The sequence below is a fragment of the Palaemon carinicauda genome, chromosome 21, assembly GCF_036898095.1.
Source record: "Palaemon carinicauda isolate YSFRI2023 chromosome 21, ASM3689809v2, whole genome shotgun sequence".
Taxonomy (NCBI): domain Eukaryota; kingdom Metazoa; phylum Arthropoda; class Malacostraca; order Decapoda; family Palaemonidae; genus Palaemon; species Palaemon carinicauda.
In genome coordinates this window covers 16,123,626-16,146,125 of record NC_090745.1, presented here as the reverse complement: position 1 = coordinate 16,146,125, position 22,500 = coordinate 16,123,626, and the positions used below count along the sequence as shown (strand labels likewise).

Below are 22,500 nucleotides of genomic sequence, written 5' to 3'. Positions count from 1 at the left end.
TGCCCAAAAAAATTAAGTTGATCCAGGAAAATATTTTGAGAAGTGAAAGTGCCTTTCAGAACGGAAATGAACAAATTTAAATGAATGTAAAAAGTAAAGTAAACCATTGGGAAAACTAGCTGTTATTTTAAATCAACAACGTTAAATAGTACTACCGAGAGAAACGGATGAATAGGAAGACCGAAATTAACAAAGAACGATAGAAATTAACATTAATTGCGAGGTGAATGACCGCATAGAGAATTTATCTTTGCCACACTCAACCATGGCAACAACACCAGTTAAAAAACTCAATAAGAAGCCTCAACGGAAACAATAACTGACCTTTTACCAAGAGGAGAGAAGAATGAAACCAGATTTTACACAAAAAAAGTCAAGTCAAAAACCTTTGATGTTTATAGCGTTGTCAATCATAGATGCCAACATTAACTAATAGTGATATTTTCCCATAAATTTGCCGGAGGAATTAGCAGTCTGATACCTTTACTATAATCTATAGTCTATTAGTAATTCATAATTTGGGCCTTGGCTGGGAACTGGAAATATAATGTGACTATAATTACAAAACTCCTGATTGATTTTGCATTACGAATCAATTACTCAAATATTTCTTTTTTTACTGTAAGCCTCGAATATTGTTGACGTGTGTTCAAATCTGAAGGATGTTTTCACTTGTTCACAAATGACTAGCAACTTTTTTTTTTTTCTTTTGAGGAAGTTAGATGTCACCCAAGGACTTTGAGATGAAAACAAATGAGAAAAGTCTTGATATTTGCGTCTTTATCATTAATCATGGAGCGGATGTCATCTTTTGAATTTTGGCGGAAAGTTTTCACACAAATATAGCATGTAAATATAATAGCCCAGTAACAGTGGGACATAGTAATATTACGAAATAATTGATAGATTATCAAACTGAGTAGTAGCGAAAACACTAACTTTAAACATAAAAATTGCAATTATAAAAAATGATTTTGTATGAAAGTGTCGTTCAAAATTAAGTAAGTCAAAACTCGATACCTGCAATTGATGGATCCCCATCCTCCCATTTATCGAATTGAAAATAAAGTCCTTCAGCTTACAAATGAAAAATCTAAAATGTTCTAAAACACAATCCAGTAAATAGCGGAATATTGGGCGTCTAGCCAGGTGCCCAACCTAAAGGGTAGTTGTAACTTGGGTCCTTCTACTCTCAAACCATTCACTAGGCTATCTCTCTCTCTCTCTCTCTCTCTCTCTCTCTCTCTCTCTCTCTCTCTCTCTCTCTCTCTCTGAATTTAAGATCGTAAGACATACTCTTATAATTTCCTAAAGGCCTTTATCTTCCGAAAGGTGTATTTATCGGTTTGATAGGCACATTGATGACAACAATGAAATATACTAATATATCACCTAAATTTTCTAGTTTAATAACAAAATACATCAGCAGAGAATCCATAAAAATTAGTTTGATTTGGAGCCTTGAAACATTTCTCTCAATTTTATCTAACCAGACGAATCTCCGCAACACACTTATTAGCATGATTGAGGATTGTTGTTCTGACATGCTGGTGTAATAAACCACAGACAGGGGTTTACTTTAAGGTGAACTAATTTGCCGGTTCAATGCGCGTATATGTGTCTCACTTCATAGAAGGTTATCTAAGTTACGTGGTTAAAAAAAGATGCTATAAATATAAAGACGTAAGAAAATTATCATATTAATTAATCTAGACTTCATTTTATATTTTACAATTTCAACAACATCCTATAATTAAGACAGATGAGTAAAGATATCCACATACAGCCTCTTGGTATACCACGAAATCTAAGTGGTGTATACCTATGCGACCTAGCCTTTCTCTTAATGTAAACAAACAAGGTTTCCCTCCGGATTTTCCAGTGAACGTGTGGCTCCCCTTAGTATAATGCCATTACCTTAAAAAAAGGGCAAGCTGATTGCCTTGCCACTTCCCTTTCACAAACTCCTCTACTAGAACAAATCTGGATTTAAGTCCTGTCCTCTCATCAGCTTGTTAGAGAATTAAGCAGTCTCAAGGAGGGAACATTTTCATTCTTTATCGTAAACACGTTACGAAAAAAAAACTAGTAGAGATCTTTAATTGAAGGTTTGATCCAGTTTGATGACCTCGTACCATACATGTATGGTTTGATTGCTCGTTCGTCATGACAACAAATCAAGGGGAGGTCATAGTTTTTGCTGCCAATGAAGGCAGCAGCAGCAGCAGTAGTAGTAGTAGTAGTGTTAATGAAAAATATTGAAGGAATCGATGGTACGCAACCTTTAGCGATAAGGAATGTCGCTCACCTTACATCAAACAGGTTCGTGATCATCGGCAACTGGTTTAACTAATGGATTGCTGCTAATAGTATAATAAGGTGCAAGTGTCAAGATATATAAATTTCTTTTTCGGTCACGATTAACTCTTCCCCGGCCCTCGGGTAGGATGAGAGGGAGTAGTCATACCCTGGTAAGAGGGGTGTGTGCATATCTATCTAAATATTTAGCCTTCATTTTTGACGGATCACGTACAGCAGTGTATGTGTATATATGTGTGTGTATATATATATATATATATATATATATATATATATATATATATATATATATATATATATATATATATATATATATAATGTGTGTGTGTCATTTCCCTTAATGGGGGTCTACTACAGAGAGTATTGACCTTCTAGTCTCGAGGCGAGTATGGTAAAGGTCAAACAAGGCTCCACCAGATTCGTCGGAGAACGGGTCCCCCGATCGAATCCCTATCTGCGATCTATCTCTTTACTTAAAATAGTTGATTAGATAAACCGTTTCGAATCCCACTTACTTGTAGTTTTGCCAGCCATGAGTCTGAAGCCGGAAGACAAGAAATCCAGGGAACAGATGAAAAGGTACAAAAATCCGAACACGACGATGATCTTTATGGTGTTGAGGGCCACTCGCTTTATCTTCTCTCCGGTTGCCATTTCTGTAAATGTAAAAGTCAAATGAAGAGATCTCTTTAGTAATGAGAATTGCAGTTATCTTCAAATGGGATTGGTAGCTATCTTCAAATGGGAATTGCTGCTATCTTCAAGTGGGAATGGCAGCTATCTTCAAATGGGAATTGCTGCTATCTTCAAATGGGAATTGCTGCTATCTTCAAATGGGAATTGCTGCTATATTCAAATTGGAATGGTAGCTATCTTTACATGGGCATTTCCGCTATCTTCAAAATGGGAATGGCAATTTTCTTCAAATGGGAATTGCTAGCTTTCTTCAATACTTGCTGTAACCAATAATTTATTTTCGAATGAATAAAGAAAACTTTCATTAAGTTATATCTCTCATTGTGCTTATAGAACGTAGCGAGTATTAATAGAGCTTTAGTACATATTACAAAATAAATAATTTAGAGAAATTCATGTTAAAGAGTGCATTTCATGTTCAGAAACTCAATAAAAAAAAAAAAAACAGGAAATAGACCTGCTAAATTAAATTTAGGTTGAAAATTTTTTTAAAATCTTAAAAATTTAGACTTTTTATTGACATTTTATAAAATGAAGCTCTATTAAAATAAAGATTGTGACAAAAATCTAGAATAAGAATATTGAGAGAAAACATTTTCTAAGTGACATAAACCAGACTTTTTTTTATACAGAATTTGGTTTTTAAGAGTAAATAAAAATTCCTTTCACTTAGCAAGTAAATACTTACATCTTGAGTGAATGAGACAGATTCTAGTATAAATCACCAAACTAAACTGGCCAAGTAAACTCCAATTATGAGTGAATGCATTAGACAGTTTTTAGTTAAAATTACCAAACTAAACTGGCCCAGTAAACATTATTAGTGAATGCGACAGATTTTATTATGAATCACCAAACTAAACTACCCCAGTAAACATCAATTATGAGTAAATGCGATAGTTTTTAGTTAAAAATGAACAAACTGAACTGGCCCAGTAAACACCAGACTTGCGAGTGTCAAGGGCGGAGGGTGGGTGAAGCAAGTCTAGTTTATCACCTTGCCAAACAAAAACTCAATGATGAAACGCTCTTACCGTTTGGCATACCCAAGGGTTGCGTGCTCCTGAACTGAGGCACTCGCGGGAGTTAGTTTCCACATTTTGAAGTTCATCTTTTGGAAGAGTTATTTTTTAAATTTGTCCTCTTGAGATTTTTGTTGTTATCTTTCGAGACTCATTTATTTTATTAGATTCATTTGTTATTTTTTAGACTAATTTGCTATTTTTTTGAGATTCATTTGTTATTTTTTAGACTAATTTGCTATTTTTTTGAGATTCATTTGTTGTTTTTTAGACTAATTTCCTATTGTTTTTTTTATTATTTTTTTATTTATAGTCTAATGTTATTTTTTGAGATTCATGAGTTTTCTTGAGATTCATTTGTTATCTTCTGAGATTCATTTGTTATCTTCTGAGATTCATTTGTTATCTTAGGAGAACAGTTTATTATCTTTCGAGATTAATTTGTTTTTGTTTGAGAATAAAGTGTTATATTGAGAAATTATTTTCTTTTAAGAATAATTTGTTAATGAAAGAAAATATTTTGTGGTTTTGACGACTGCGAATTTTGTCTCAAGTAGGTAAAATGGTGGGGAGGGGGCCAGAGGAGAGAGGCCCAGTGAAGATTTATTGTAATATATATAGAAAAAAATTATATTAATCTAAAGCGTGGCAAAGTGCCACAATTATCAGCATTAATCTCCTTGATCCTTTCTCATATTTTTTACGGTTTTTAGAAACCATTGAATAAGTTAGGCAAAACACTTAACGGATGCCTAAACTAGATGCATGAATAATGGCTGGTGATATCCACCAATGAAAACACTGACAGCCCGAGCCATCATTATATCTAGATGTTCTTATTGGCTACTGTCAGCTGCAGTGTCCTCAAAGGGTGTGCCTGAAAGGGCGTAGAAATGAAAGTTACCCGACAGCTCCAGTGGGTTACCAACATACGAGGGCTATAATCAGGCGTGCGCGAACACATAGTCACTGTAAAATGTCCATGGGAGCTCGTGTTTATTTTGGATTTAATCGAATGTACCTGAATTAGTGTTTTTAAAACGTTTGTCATCGTAGACAAAGAAGTAATTAAACATAGAACTGTTGTGAAACAATTGTCCTCATAATGGAGAGAGAGAGAGAGAGAGAGAGAGAGAGAGAGAGAGAGAGAGAGAGAGAGAGAGAGAGAGAGAGAGAGAGAGAGAGAGAGAGAGAGAGAGAGTACGTGTAAGGGATAAGAGAGAGAGTACGTGTAAGGGACAAGAGAGAGCAAGAAAGTCTGAAGTATGGGTACGGCTAGCATGTAAGGGTAGCTAGAATCTTGCAGCATGGCAAGTCGGTCAGAGTCAAGGTATAAAAAACGTAAGAAATCTCGTCAGAAAAAAAGCCGTCTTTCGGAGACTGGATGCTGCTACCTACATTACGCAAGAAAGCACAGTCGTCGGTTCTGAGCGTCAGAAGTGTCACTGCTTAAATTATCCTTAACATGTTTTTAGAAAAAGTATTTTTTTTTTTAGTTGGTTGATATAAATGGGAAGCGAACTGGTTTGATCGGAGGTTTGTTAATAATAACCTTGGATAAAAGAACTTTCTATTGTTACCTTTACTTAGGAGGCAGTTCTCCATTGCTTTCTTTCTCCCCTTCCTTTTTTTTGTCCAGGTTTCCTTCGACCCTGAACTAAGTACCGTTCCATTGATAATGCACTAATAAAAAAAACCATAAGTAGTAAATATATCTTTCATTCGTCGTTAGGAATCTCTCAAACCAATTTTATTTGGTAGGGAATGGGTTTAAAAGTCCAGGTACGGGTATTCAAAATTTCTTTTTATTTTATGATTGGATGGAGGGTCTTTTGTCTTTATGACCTTTAGGGCACCGTCTTTCAAACAGGTAGCAATGGGTACCCATTTAATCTTTTTTTTTGCAGTTGGAAAAAATCATTATCGAAGTTTTTTATTCATTTTATTTTTTAAATCGAATCAGGTCTTACAAAAGTATGCCTCTAGCTTCCTTGTTTTTTTTTTTTTTTTTTTTTTTTTTTTTTTTCCTCTAAGTGTTCACGAGGACCCTCATTTGATCCATCAGACTATTCCTTTTTTCCATCTGGTATATTTTACAGCTTTCTTGAACAGTTCTTTACTAAGCTCTGTGGCTGTTCTTTGAATATTTCCTCATTTTCATGTTTCTTCATTTTGGTAGCTTACCGAATAACCTGGTGGTCATTTGGACAGGTTATGCAAATATTCACCAGTAAACAAGAGAAGCTGGAGAATTCCAGAGCAACAAACAAAGACACAAAGGCATGCCTTCCATCATCATTCTAAAAAAATAAGCATCGAAAACCAGTTTGAGTGATTTTAATAGCCTCGTCGAATAAAGATGTGAAAAGTTTTAAAGCAGAAAGACACGAACAAGAAAAAATTGGGTCCGGTAGAGAGAGAGAGAGAGAGAGAGAGAGAGAGAGAGAGAGAGAGAGAGAGAGAGAGAGAGAGAGAGAGAAATATCCATCCATTCGTCGTGGTTGAAATAATTTGTTATTTTTTTTTGGGATGATTGGAATGAACGTCACAATTGATTAAAACTATCATATATTTTTAAACTTCGTTTGGTAAGGCAGTTTTTGGTAATACTGTTATTATCTTTCACGTTTCTTATGCTTAAGAGCATCCCATATCCCATTAATTCCAGGCCATAAGGGTCAGAAATAGCTCACATCTTATTTTTAAATGCCACTTTGTTACTTAGGCAAGTTTTTACCTCCGGGGGCCATGGTCAATACTCTAAATATCAAGACTTGAAATTGTGTAAGAGGGGAAACCAGAGTCGGTCAAGTATGTTTCCGTATAGAGGGAAAAAAGGAGGTAACATTGCGGCCTCGATTGGGTAAAACTGCATTGACCAAGCGCAGTGAAAACTTTTAACGTGTGCCTTGCATTACAGATGCAGAGGTGCCAGACATCGACCACACCCTCCGTTTCATTGACCTTGTGAGTGTGATACCCTTTAGGAATAATCTATCACAAAATCTCGACTCTGGAATCTTCGGGTTGTGTGTGATTTGATGAAAGCTCTGTCAGGTCGTTTCAGACAGAGGTTGCGGTAGCTACAACCAATGGAACGTATAATAATAGAGTTGTACAATAATATTACTGATCAGAATTGTTTCAGACAAGGATAAGGTGTCTCGTTGGTGTCTTTTAACAAACCTTGTCTTTTACCGTGACTTTATTACGTATTCAATACCGATTAACAATGAGGTGCCAGTGTTTATCTTTTAGGTAGATTCACTTATATTATATTTGATATAATTTCTTTGGGTGGAGACTTCGTCCGCTCTGAAGTTACGTAAGTATCGGTTTGGCAAGACGCCACTGTGGCGTGCTAGTCTGCAACATCTAGTAACACGAGCCCCAGTTTCTAGAAAATGAACTGCAATTGTTTGTGGGACTTAGAATAATAGCTGTCTGGAACTCTGATGTGAAGTCACTTACGGAATATATCAAATTACGAGCCTTGTAAAATAAGTTGCTCAAGTGAATGAGACATTGTCGCCTACGAGATTTCCTTTCGCAATAAAATTATAGATCTCTAAACCAGTACTACAACGCATAAACAACTATTATCTCTAATATGGTCATATGCACTTGACGGCGTTCGAATGCTGAGTGATCAACAAATTTCTCAAAGGAAAAAAAAAAATGGGTGATGTGACCTTCACCGGGCCCCTCCCCTATGCTAGGTCATGGCTAGATTATTTTGGCGCGATCAACTAAAGACCCAAAAGAATATTTAGCGATGAACAAATTAATTAAAAAGAAAGCAATGAAGAGTTTTTGTTGCTATGGGTTTGTTGTAAGTAGGGTAGAAAAGTGACAGCTGAAATAGGTTGAAATAAGTGACAGCTTAATTAGGTGGTAATATGAAAAGTGACAGCTTAAATAAGGGGCAATGAAAGAAAGTGACAGCTAAAGTAAGAGGCAATGAAGAAAAGTGACGGCTAAAGTAAGAGGCAATGAAGAAAAGTGACGGCTAAAGTAAGAGGCAATGAAGAAAAGTGACGGCTAAAATAGGGGGCAATGAAGAAAAGTGACGGCTAAAATAGGGGGCAATGAAGAAAAGTGACGGCTAAAATAGGGGGCAATGAAGAAAAGTGACGGCTAAAATAGGGGGCAATGAAGAAAAGTGACGGCTAAAATAGGGGGCAATGAAGAAAAGTGACGGCTAAAATAGGGGGCAATGAAGAAAAGTGACAGTAAAATAGGGAACAATGAAGAAAAGTGACAGTAAAATAGGAAACAATGAAGAAAAGTGACAGTAAAATGGGGAACAATGAAGAAAAGTGACAGTAAAATGGGGAACAATGAAGAAAAGTGACAGTAAAATGGGGAACAATGAAGAAAAGTGACAGTTAAATGGGGAACAATAAAGAAAAGTGACAGTAAAATGGGGAACATTGAAGAAATGTGACAGTAAAATGGGGAACAATGAAGAAAAGTGACTGCTAAAATAGACCAATGAAGAAAATTGGCTGTTATTGGCACTTGAAATAGTGGGGCAGTGGAAAAAAATGACAGTTGAAATAGAGGGGATAATGAAGGAAAGTGACAACCGAAATAGGTGGGTCAGTGCAGAATTGATAGCTGAAATAGGGGAGCAGTAAAGAAGTTACAGCTGAAATAGAGGGTAAGGCGAAGAAGTTACGGCTGAAATAGGGAACAGTAAAGAAGTTATAGCTTAAATAGGTGGTACGGTGAAGAGGTGACAGCTGAATTAGGAGGCAATGAAGAAAAGTGACAGTTAAAATAATGGGTCCAATGAAAAGTAACAGCTGAAAGAGTATGTCATTTCCATATTTTAATTAAGTTAACTGTAAATGCACCATTCGTAATGTTAAGGTAACAGACTCTACAGGGGGAATAATTGTTGGGGGGAAAAACGAGTGAATGATGCAGCAAAAAAAGAAGCTAGGCTGTAAGTGAAATCGTCTATAACAGTAATTCCAACAAACACAGCTGTTATAACATTATCCTGGAAGATCAAAATATAATTTACTAGTCTAAGTTATTTTTACAAGTGTTATCGACTTAATTCGAAAAAAAGTAAACAAACACGTTGAACTATCATGATGAAAATGCGTCGCTCTGATTCTCATTAACACAATGTCTTTAACAGAAGGAAATTCTTCAAACAAGCTTGCCGTAGATAAGAGTGTTTTATTCGTACCCTTTTAGAAGTGAAATCCGTACTGAAATTGGCTAGCGGTTAATTCTGGTTCTACAAGCCTAGCAGAATGCCACGTCTACATGCCTAAACTTAATCTGGAAACAGGTTAACCTTGTATGATTGTTATGGCACCAAGATTTTTTTATCCAATTACGAAAGTCTTTCAGTACCCCAGTAATAAAATCCGTGCGAGAGAGCTATGGTACGAGAAGTTTTTAGTTTGGTGTGTAAATACAGAATCGCCCAAGGGAGAAGTATTGGTAAAATTGAGCCTTATCAAAGGGAAAGTGGGTATTTAGGAAAAAAATGATAGCCAGTAATTTGATTTAAAGCATTCCTGTATTAAGGGGTCGGTTTCCTGATGCGTCCTTTCGAGTGCCTTTTATCAAAGGCATCCTCTTCCACCAAACCTCTTCTTTTCATACCATCCGTAACCTTATCTCGCCATCTACTACTCTGCCTCCCTCTCTATCTTCTCCCTCCTAACAGCTTCCTCCCAATCTCTCCTCACTCTCTCCCCACCTTCCAGAGCAATTTAAAGCCTTACAGTTAGGGAAGATTAATAAGTACCGATATAATTTGTTACAAGAAAAGTAATGAACAATTAAATTAAAACTAAAAACAGTAACATTACAATAGAATGTTCATATATATATATATATATATATATATATATATATATATATATATATATATATATATATATATACTATAAAAATGTATATATGTCAGCTTGTTTAACAAAAACATTCGCTGCAAGTTTGAACGGTCGAAGTCCCGCCGATTTAACTACCTGATTAGAAAGATCATTCCACATTTTGGTCACAGATGGAATACAATTTCTAGAAAACTGCGTAGTATTGAGCCTTATGGTGAAGACATGCCCATTAGAATTAACTGCATACCTAGTATTACGAACAGGATGGCACTGTCCGGGAAGATGTGAATGCATAAGGAACTAACCTTTTTTTCCCAACGATAAGTAAAATATCTCCATGCTTACCTGACCATGGTTTTTCATTTGGATCAGCTCCGACATCTGCTACAGCCCAGGGATCGTCGTTTTCCATCCTTCTTGCTTGGCTTTCCTTTTCCTTGGCAGCTACTTGCTCCTTGGTGGGGCCATCCGCTACGTAGCCAGGGTTGACCTGACCATTTGTTTCCTGTGAAAAAAGAGAACAAATTATCAGTTACTGTAAAATTCTTATTATGTTTGACGAAGTTAGATATAATTTTGTATGTCCACAAACAATCCTTTTTGTAAAAGTTAAATACAATCATGTATGATCAGGTTAAAGGTGATTTTATATTAACAAGTTAGATGCACTTGTAGATCAAGGTAAATAAAAATTTACTTGACCAAGTTGAATACGACACTTATTTATTCTGTTCCAGTCTGAGAATATATACTTTATACTGTATATATATATATATATATATATATATATATATATATATATATATATATATATATATATATATATATATATATATATATATATATATATATATATATATCACACAGTAAGCTAAACAACCTCCGTGCAATGAAATACCAGAAGACTAAACTAAGACCCAAGGCTATACAAGTTCCCATTGGAAATCTGAAGGACTGAAGATATTTAAGCTTTGAAGAATTCTCCAAGTGTTTCGATAGTGTGGATTTTACAATAAACACGTAATGCCCTGTGTGATACACAATCCTTAATAGTGTATATAATAAACTGATCTTGAAGGTTCTGTAGTGCGTAGGATTCCTCTCTGTGAAAGGACCAGGAAAGCAGCCCTTATAGTAAAGTAAATAAACCAAGCTAATCGGAGAGACAGAACAAAGAGCAATAGTTTAAAAGGCGATATTATTCAATCGATTGTCTGGTTGTATTGACGTTATCTGCTAAAATGGTTTTGTTAGATAAAGGACTTCGTCAATCTTTATAAAGTGTTCTGCTTTCAATATTAATCAGACCTGCAGTATAGTATCCTTACCGTGTCCCAACGCTGCTCTTCTGTGATTAGAAGCTGCCTATGAGTACGAACCTTAGAGATAAATTGCGACAAACACTACATCGTAAGTACTTAATGATCAAACAAGGATAGTTTAACAATACTGCAGCCCATTTGACTCAACGATTGATTGTGGTCATAAACACGAAGCGTGAATGTCGCTACACCACAGTCGTGTTATTAGTATAATTAATGTGTGTGTGGGAAAGTTATTTATAACAAGTCGGACGGTTGTAACAACCACCTAATCACCACTTTAATCCCAAGATGTTTAACGCTTAATGGCCGTACTTCATCGTTTCTCTGACGTCATCATCATTACAGGTTTCTGAATTAACCCTCGGGCTGTCGCTCAGTCCCGGAGGACTGGGCACGTTAGCAGAACGTTTATACGTTTTCTTGTGATGTTCACTGCTGTGATTGGTTTCGTTCTTTCGTGATTAAAGTGCGCTATCTGAAGACTTTCGTGTTCTGGCGTGATCAGGTGAAAGTAAGTACAGATTGATTATGATTGAAATACAGTATTTTTGACATTGTTACTTATTCGATAACCAAGTAGACACTAATTACTGATAGGGATCTCCTCGGGTATAAAGTTTATTACTGATGGTATAATAATACGGTTGAGGTTTGCTCTTTGAATAGCAAGGTCATGCGCCATAAAATAATTAAAGAACAAAATAGATAGGACGATAGAGGGAAAGCTAGACGTGAAATAGTCATCATGTTCATCTTCTTGGCTTTGCTACATCGCAACATCTTCAGTAGCGAGATGGGCAGGATAAATCAAGAGGATAAAAGGGCTTTATAGCTGGTGAAGGCAAACGAATACCTTAATAAAGCTGTGACTTAGCCCACCTTTTTTTCACTTTCAAGGCCTGGGTGGAGCATCCAGGAGTTAATACATTACATAATATTCCGTAGTCAATTAAGGTGGCAATGGGATGTCTCTTCTTTCAAACTTTCAAGAGTCTGACAATGGATGAAGTGGATCGTTATTTCATGCTTTTAACCTTTCAAGGTTAACATAAATGAGGAACGTCCGCAGGCTGTTCTTGAATTTGACACGAGGGAAAAATTTTTGATCGACTTTTTTTTTTTTTTAACCTCATAATTAAATTGTTCTAAAAAATTGCTTCCCGGATTTAGTGCGTTGACTAATCTAAAAGTTATTACACGAGCTTTAATTTACATATAATATAGCAGGTATTTTTCTCATTTAAAGGTGTACTAATGTTTTGTCTTAATTTGGAAATAAGAACTGAATATTTACTTTAGTAGTTATAAGGCTGTACGAAGAATTATATTAAGTTAGGCCAGGTGTACTCCACGATAGACTACACTAATTTTACACAGTAGTGGTTAGGATTTTCATTTTACGAATCTGTTAGAAAGACATTGAATCCAACGATGGTATATGTTTCCACTCTCCTGAATTCCCCCATACACCCAGCTAACGCGCAGCCTCTCCCCCCTCCCCCGTGTTGATGATAGTTATAGAATCCCAGTTTCAGTAGACTTGAGTTTGCTCGAACAGATTGGTTCGATGCTCTCTCTAACGTGGAATTTTGCTCAGTTCCGAGAATTGTGTATATATATATATATATATATATATATATATATATATATATATATATATATATATATATATATATATATATATATATATATATATATATATATATATATATATACTGTATATCTATGTGTGTATATATATATATATATATATATATATATATATATATATATATATATATATATATATATATATATATATATACATGTGTATATATATATATATATATATATATATATATATATATATATATATATATATATATATATATATATATATATATATATATAAATATATATATTTCAGAAGAATGCGAAATATTGATTAGTAATATTTTTTCATCTTGCGTTGTAATTTTGATGTTTTTTTTCTTACTATAATCACTATAATCTCTTATCCTCCCCTGCCTAGGCGGAAATTTCGATTACAATATGTCTGTAGTTCGTTTTTTATCATAGCATTTCAAAATTTCTAACGCCCTCATTATACTGTGGTTACACTTTTCTCGACTTTTAAACTGTGCAAGTTTTTTAACAACTTTAACTTAGTTTTAAGTTTTCGACTGAGTTAATAGTTTTTTTTTTTTTAATTTGCGAAGGTATGCTAGTTGTTAACCGTCTTTTGTACTCTTTATGTGATTAAAGCATTGTGATGCAGGAATGCTGTTCTGTCTGGGTAGCTATGAACAGGGAAGTCATTTTCTTTCAACCAAGTGGGTGGACGAGAGATATTTACATTCCTTACTGCCAAGAAAGTAGACATTCGTGTACATACTGTTTCCATTTCTAGAGGGAAACAAACGGATAGTTCAGTAAAAGAACATTATTGTTATCAAGTTAAGAACCCCAGATTCCATTGTTTCTTCAAAAGCTCAATTGTTCGTATTTGCAAATTCGTAAAGCGATAATTTTATAGAAGTTAAATAGCACACTAATAAATCTTAAGAAACAACTAAATTAAGAGAATGGAAAGAGAAATTGATTAAAATATTTTATTTCTATCAAAGCCTTGACGATTTCATGGATATTTTTTCATCCAAAAGTCTTTTCTTTTAGTTCCAGTACTTAAATTTTGTGTATATATAAAACCCTTAAAATTGCATATGTAATCTGTTAGTTCCCTCCATTTTCTGGTGAATCAAGGTCGTATATTCATTCCCTTTTCCATTAAAAAAATTTATTAGTAATGATGCATTCTTGATTTTGGAGTCTCAAGACTCCCGAGTCATGTTCATTCATACTTTTTATTTTTATTTTAAATTCGTGACTCTGGAAATTGTCGCCGGATGTAAGACACGGATGCGAAGCGTTAATGATCAGTGAGACAAAATTAAAAAAAAAAAAAAGCATTTGAGAAATAAATTTCCATTGGTTTACATGATAATCGGAAAATAAAAACACAGTAAGAGGGCGGTAAATAGTATTACTGGTGAAAAAAATACTTTATTCTTTGTGAAGCTATTTGTATTTTGTTAAATTTTATAGAAATACAGCCTTTAATATAATTGCAAGAGGCATCTGCGCTTCCCTGGAAGTGTTATCGTATAGCATCTTGCTTTTCCAATTAGGGTTGTAGCTTGGATAGTAATAATAATAATAATAATATTGTCCTGGTATGAACTCATTTCAATATCACAAAGCCTTAACAGTGACTGAGGGTAGAACCTTCTAAGTTAAACACTTTGGAAAATATATCAAATGAAATAATTCCAAATTTAGCGTTCAAAAAGAATATAGAATTACATTCCTTAAACTCCTTCTTCAGCTTTTAACTAAATCCACTGAATGACTTTACAGTTAAATCAATGTCCTTCAGGGTCATAGGTCAAGTCCACTGTCGAGCCGGGATCTGAAGGGTCACGGTCTCTCAATTTAATGGCGTTATGGCATCTTGAACAGCTTTATTTTCATACGGTTTTACTGACTCCTTATTGGATAACTTTATTTCGACACCTCTGCTTAATATCTGTAATGTTCCTTTATTTTTATTTGTCAGGAACGCCTGCCTACCATTTGCAATGTAAGGATGCATATGATTGCTATTTATAATACACACAAATATTCATGTACATTACTTATATGTATACAGTATGTATTAGATATGGAAAATTGTATACCTGTTCAGTAAGTCTCTTAATCATCGCTAATGATAAAAAATCCAATGACAATTTAATTCTAAACTTCGATCGAACTTATATCACTGACATTAGACCAGTTACCAAGGAGACAAAGGAAAGGCCCCTGTATGCTCCATACGGATTAGTTGCCAGGGAAGGACTGCCTCAGGAGGCACGCCCAAATTGAGAAAAAGGGTATCACAAGGGAAGGATCTGGAGGTGGGCAGAGCTCACTAGGATGAAATCCTACGATCGGGGTGGCCTTTCATTTTTCGATAAGGGGAGGGCGTCATGGGTTGGCATTAGAGGGGGCCCTCGTTTTGGACCATCTTCCTTTACGAGGGGCCACCAAGGCCAATTGGAAGTGATTTAGGATTTATGTAAAGAGGGCGTGCCATTTTCTTCTTCGTAGGATGGTTTTCCCTTCTGTGGACTTCGACGGGGGTTTAGTTAAGAGCAAGGGCTATAGACCTTGGTTAAGAGGAAATTATGAGGGAGGTAAAGTTGCGACTTAAAATAGTGAGGAGTTATTATTTTTATACGAAAGGGTTTGGTGAAAGATTCTTGTTGAAATAAGGAAAGCGGTAATGACCTTGAGTACCAAAAGATTACACGCACGTGCGCACGCGCACACACACACGCACATATATATCATATATATATATTATATATATATGAAATATTTATTGTTAATGTTTTTAAAATATTTTATTTTTTCTTGTTTCCTTTCCTCACTGGGCTATTTTCCCTGTTGGAGCCCCTGGTCTATAAGCTTTTCCAACTACGGTTGTAGCTTAACAAGTAATAATAATAAATATATATATATATATATATATATATATATATATATATATATATATATATATATATATATATATATATATATATATATATATATATAATGTGTATATATATGTATGTATAAATATATATATATATATATATATATATATATATATATATATATATATATATATATATATATATACCCTGTATATATATAATCATGGAGAAGGCAACTCGAACAATAATTTTCAATCTGTGATTTAAGTAAGGGCATTTGTAATAAAATTGACTTGAATACTGTTCCGAATATCCCATGGAAAATTAATATATTTATCGTCATTGTTTCCCCAAGTATGACTAAAAGTAAGCAAATAAATAAATCTGGATGTTGAATACAAACCAAAGTGAAAGTGAAACTTAAAACCTAACACTTTCGATAAGAGGCAAAGCATCGATTTTTCACACGTGTGTTTTCCTACTTTTACCCTAAATGTTTACGAAATTCACAGAGTCAAGCGTAAACATGCGATTTTTTGACAGCCATTGGGTCATTGCATTTTGGTCGCTCTGATTCATGTCAAGGGGGGAGCCATTGTTATCAGTCCCTTGCGTCATTTCCTGGAAGTCTTACGTCGTGACGGAGAGCAAAGAATGTGTTGCTTTGCTTCAATACCATGTCATTATTGCAAATAGTTTTTAATTGTAAATGATTATCATTGTTATTTTAATTGATAGACGGAGCCTGTATTTCAAGTTTCATAAACAGAGTACTGCAATATGGTAATGTCTTAATTTCTCTCTCTCTCTCTCTCTCTCTCTCTCTCTCTCTCTCTCTCTCTCTCTCTCGTTGTATATAGAAAACCGTAAGATGCAGAAGTAATATTGTTCTAAAAGGTTCTTCTTGGGTTCATTAGTGAAGATAGTAATTATATGAAAATATATTATATATATAAATATATTACAGTATATATAAATATAAATATATTATATATTAATATAAATATATATATATATATATATATATATATATATATATATATATATATATATATATATATATATATATTATTATATATATAAATATAGATATATTATATATAAATATAAATATATATATATATATATATATATATAAATATATATAAATGTATATATATATATATATATATATATATATATATATATATATATATATATATATATATATATTTATATTTATATATAATATATATAATATAATATATACATATACATATAGCAAACAAGTAATACACGTCGCTCATTTGATAACTGTATTTGCTTAAGAATTATGACCCTATCAATTAAAGATATTTTGCAACATTAGTGTTGTTATGGAGCTATGTTTTCTAACACCTGATTCCACATCGAAAGATACGATCTCTCTCTCTCTCTCTCTCTCTCTCTCTCTCTCTCTCTCTCTCTCTCTCTCTCTCTCTCTCTCTCTCAGTACACTGTTTAGATGTTATACAAGTTTTGTCTACATTGTAAGTGCGTCATCTCAGGATTTCCAACTGGGATGTTATTTGTTAGAAATTCTACTGTGTTGTGTCCCTGATAGGCCGACAAGTGAAAATTAGCTACTTTTCGTCCCAAAAGTACTACCATGAAAACCTTAGGGTTAATAACCTTGCAGCTTTCCTTGCCGGAGATTATTTACTGTGCTTGTAGGGTTATGTATGCACGTACCAACTTGCACACACCACACACATAAACTATATGTATATATATATATGTATATATATACTGTATATATATATATATATATATATATATATATATATATATATATATATATATATATATATATGTATGTATGTATGTATGTATGTTTATGTATGTATGTTTATATATGTATGTATGTATGTATGTATGTATATATATGTATGTATGTATATATTCGTATAAAGTGCTAATGCACAAGTTGTATTTGTGTAGTTTTCTGTAATTTTTAAAATCTTATTTTCGGATCTAAATCTGACGGAATAGCCAAAAACTCATATGCTATCATATTTTGTCATTTTCTGTCGACAGCTGTAACAGCCCTGTATTCATGGCTAGCAGGACAATGAATCCAAAAAAATTGCTCTTGGAAAAAAAGAGGATCTAATTGAAAATTTTCTTTTGTAAAAATATGTCCAGTTTTATTATTTATATTACTTATTAAATACTTTAGTGAAGAGAGTACAATGTTTGGAAGGTGTATTTGACGGGGATGGTTGGAGTTTCGAAAAGCAATTGTTAAACCCACTCCTTGGATGACTGGCCAGGTCTGCATGCGTAAAGAAATTTCTTATTTTGCCTGCCCATCTTCTTGCTGTGCGTACCATCACTTTGTATATTGTTCTGTTTTATATATATACTGTAGGTACATAAAATACTGATATACTAATATATTTTTATAAATACTGTGTGCGCGGGCGTGCGTGCATGCATGCAGGGAGTGTGCATGCTGACGTCAATCTCGCCATAGCAACAGATTTTTTTTTCACCGGTCCAAATCTTTGTCCGTCAGTATGCTGTACAAGAGATTTTAGTTTCTACTTTAGCCTTGTTTTATTGCCTGGGAGTGTGTTCACTATTTTCTTGGTTGCAAGTAGTATATTTCATATATTAGATTTATTTTTTCCTTGATTATTAGTTCTTCCCTGGGTATCCTTCTTGGAATGTTGATCATTTTTAACATTTCACATCTGGAATTGATACCTACACTACCAGAACATTCATAATTTTAATTGAATTGGATAAATTATAATCTTCCCTTCATTTGTAAGTCCAATTGAAGTTAGTCAATATTGTGTTGTTTATACTTTATATATATAATCCCATTTATACTACATACTCTGATGGATGCACAAGATGTGCTTTTTAGTCCACTCCCATCTTCACATGGACGGTACGTCTTCCTCCAACACGTAACTCCCTGCAACCCGGTTTTGAACTCCTCGCAAAAACTAGCTCTCGGGAAAGACTTCGTGGAGAGCCACTATGGACATTGCAGTCTCTCTCTCTCTCTCTCTCTCTCTCTCTCTCTCTCTCTCTCTCTCTCTCTCTCTCTCTCTCTCTCTCTCATACAATACTTTACTATTATCTCTTTAAATATTATTCGTAAAATGCCAACAATTGGAAGACTAAATAACTTCACGTAAAAAGGAAGAAAAATGCTGAATAACGACACAAGTGAAAAAAAAATACTAAACATGAAAAGGAATACCTAACTAAACATGTAAAGAAGAAATACTAAACTAAACATAAGACGGAAAAAAAACTAGACATGACGAAGCGATACGTGCCTTCTTTTCGTCTTACAAGCCCCAATTACGAGCAAAAACTGGATTTTCTTTTTCATCGACGAAGAGACTCATTTTTGAACGCCACCTCCATCTATTGACCACTTAGGCAACTTGTAATCATTTGGAAGATGGCTTTCCATCAAAATTTTCCTTGTCTTCTAATAAAACAACATCCAACATGCCTTGGGAAATCATGTAATGTACAGACACGACCTTGATAAGGGGAGGGGGTGGGTAGGAACAGAAACCTGCAGACTGCCCTACGTGGTTAAGAGGTTGTTCGATTTGGCCTTGACATATGAATTGTCTGACCCTGACTTTCAGTCGGTTCGGAGCGGGAGTCGGGACTGGCGCGGGAGTGTCGGGAAAAACTGACTAGGATCAGCTATGGACAGATGCCTATATAGACCCACTAACAAATCGAGGATATCTTTTTTTCGAATGTGTATTGCACAACAAAAGGAAGACCATGGGTACTCAATTGAGGAAGTCTTATTGACACGTCATAGCAAAAACAGTAAAACTAATAAGGCCACATGGAAGAAATAATCTACTTTAAATTGTAAAACGACGGGTTATAAAAAAGAAGAAGAAAAAATGGAAAGGTCAGAGGAAATGAAGCAAGAGACTAAATTGCATAACGAGGAAGCATTGCATTGTCCAGCACATGTTAATTTCTTCGGGGGTATTCCAAATAAAGTATATATCGTCTTTATTACCAAAAGGATGGTGGTCGCAGCAGATCAAACCGGATCATTCTAGTTTAGCCCAGGTGCGTTCGAAATCTGGTTTACAAAACTTAATATAGGTTTGATAAGCAACGAGAACGGGCCGTTCTTGTATCAGCAGTCAAAACTATATGAAAGGTGAACGATCTTACAGCTTAACTTAGATAAGATAGCATTTCCTTGAACATTGTGTAAAATTAATGAAATTTAGGTTTGAAATAAGTTTGATTCTTAGTTTTTAATTAAATATTTTGAGTTATTTAAAGAGTTGGGGCGTGAGAGAAAACGCAAAAATTTACTTCATCATGAAAGTCATGTTCATGCTTTTACGAATTCATACTGTTGCTGGCCAATCACAGGCCACCAGTGTTTTTATACTGGGCAATGATAGGCCTAATTCGATGCCGGTCGAACATTCTTGGGTTTCCTTGAACGTTAAAGACCCATCCAAACTTTACTTTTCACTTCAGTTCGTTTACGGCGTCAGCGAGTAAATGCGTCCTTTTACTATTACGAAAACAAAAGATGAACGACCCTGCTGTTGTAACCTGAACGTGATAAGGAATACCATGTAGACAAAACACGTTGCAGACCGAGAAAGTTCTTTCACTCTTCAAACTTGGGGTCTCTAGTGCTCTGCTTGAGTTATACGTGTATGATGGAGAAAATGAAGTTGACTGTATATGTGAATGAACAGGAAGGGTGGGAAGAGCAAGGTGCTCATCTCTTAAACATCCCAACCTCAGGTGTTTATCATGGAAGAAGTTGTACTTGCGTCTTTTTCAATACCTATATTTTTAAAGAATGTGAGGCAGTATTATTGAAATTAAATTAATCATGTTAATAAAAACTACCCATTCAGTAAAATATTTTCATGCAGAATTTTATCTCGCACAAAAATGTTAACAAAATATGCGTGAGCAAAGCCTACGCCCCATAATATAGTACCACATTTCCAGTAAATCATGATCGTATCTTTATAAACCTGTAAGTGATTCAAACATTGCGAAACACAACACCGTGGACAATAAAGAAATAGAGGTCACCGGAAGTAAATAGCCGGAAACATACCAAAACCCCACCCACCCTTATATGGACAAGTTGAAAATGAACACCACTCGTGTCTCCCCCTTTATTCCCAACCATTACCACCAGTAGGAATAACATGAACTGGATCCAATTAATCCATCCAGGTATTCGTTACTGAAGAGAGACTCGTGGCTCGTAAAAACTCTCACTACTTCCCTCTTCCTTCCGCGAGGTGTCTTTCCCCCCTCCTGTTTATCCTTGACAACACCTACTGTATATCAAGTTGCCACTCTCCTCCTTTCTTCTCCACTTCCGGAAACTAGAGCTCAGAAGGACAATTTGTGTTTTATTGGTCTACGGGAACTAGGAAGTTCATTTTATTTCACCTGAACATTAACCATTTTACGATTAAGGTCCTCATTTATTTTGACGGGTGTGACTCGCTGCCACCCAACAATATATTACTATTATTAATGCTAAGCCACAACCCTAGTTTGAAAAGCGGGATGCTATAAGTCCAAGGGCTCCAATAGGGGAAATAGACCAGTGAGATAAGTTTAATAACCTGCAATTGTGCTATTGCATAATTCGTTTTCTGATTACTTAAGGTTAATCTTGAAATATTTATTTTGATTTTTCATTACTTTTAGTGTATTTATTTCCTTTCCTTACTGGGCTGTTTTCCCCTGTTGGAGCCATTGGGCTTATATATCATCTTGCTTTTACAACTAAGGTTTTAGCTTAGCTAGTAATAATAATAATAATAATAATAATAATAATAATAATAATAATAATAATAATAATGATGATGATAATTTATGATAATAATAATTCTAATTCAGCCTTGTTGGAATCATCACAACCTGATATAATTTTTAAGTTAATAGACTTGAAATAACCAAAGCCATGAGACTACCTTGCAATGAAAGAAAACTTTTTAAGAGAAAGATGCACCTGATCCTTTCTTCAACTTGAATGCATTGACCTTAGCCAAGACTGCTGACCTTTCATCTATATTAAAGAGAAATCGTTGTCCGATGATGACCTCGTGAGATGGACTTAATTAAATTGCTTAATACCAAGATTTGATCAGATTAGCCCAGGAAGCCATTTTTTTTTAACATGGCAATAAAAATAAATTAGATTGATGTAAAAGAAATACTTTGATATCTACATGGAATAAGACTAATGAAATTTTATTTATATATGTAATTAATTTATTCTAAATAAGGGAATGGCATCTAGTTATTAATAGGCCTATACTTGTTTTTTTTAATAATTTTTAATGTTTACCAAATGGCATTTATAATCTTAACATATTCCTAACGAGAAAGTCAGACTATGTATGTCTAGCAAGTTTCATTTATCAGAATGGTCTTCACAACACAGGTGTTTTGATACAAAAGCGCTGCATCTGTGAATCATCCGAAACTTGTGTTCTACCAGGTGCTCAATTCAGTATATTTGTTTACCAATGCTCAGCACGAACGTTCGGGACAAGTGTTTTCTGTATGACTTGGGTCTTTACATGAACATTTACATCGTATAAATACATTCATTTTTTTTATTATATTTTATATATGAGACCTATTTTAATGCTGTAACTGTTTTTGAAATATTTTATATCTATTGTTCATTACTCTTTTTTTATTTTCCCTGCTGGAGCCCTTGTGCATATAGCATCCTGTTTCTTACACCTAATTTCAC

General features: G+C 34.4%; 1 protein-coding gene across 1 annotated transcript in view; it reads right to left on the bottom strand.

Annotated features, from left to right (window-relative positions):
• LOC137615188 (sodium-dependent phosphate transport protein 2B-like) overlaps nt 1-22,500 on the bottom strand; it is a 43,194-nt gene that overhangs the window by 19,735 nt on the left and 959 nt on the right. Inside the window, exons 2-3 of the mRNA XM_068344830.1 lie at nt 10,244-10,403; nt 2,835-2,975 (exon numbers count right to left, since the gene is read on the bottom strand). Coding sequence (XP_068200931.1) covers nt 2,835-2,975; nt 10,244-10,403 — 301 coding nt within the window. The remainder of the gene's footprint in view (nt 1-2,834; nt 2,976-10,243; nt 10,404-22,500) is intronic.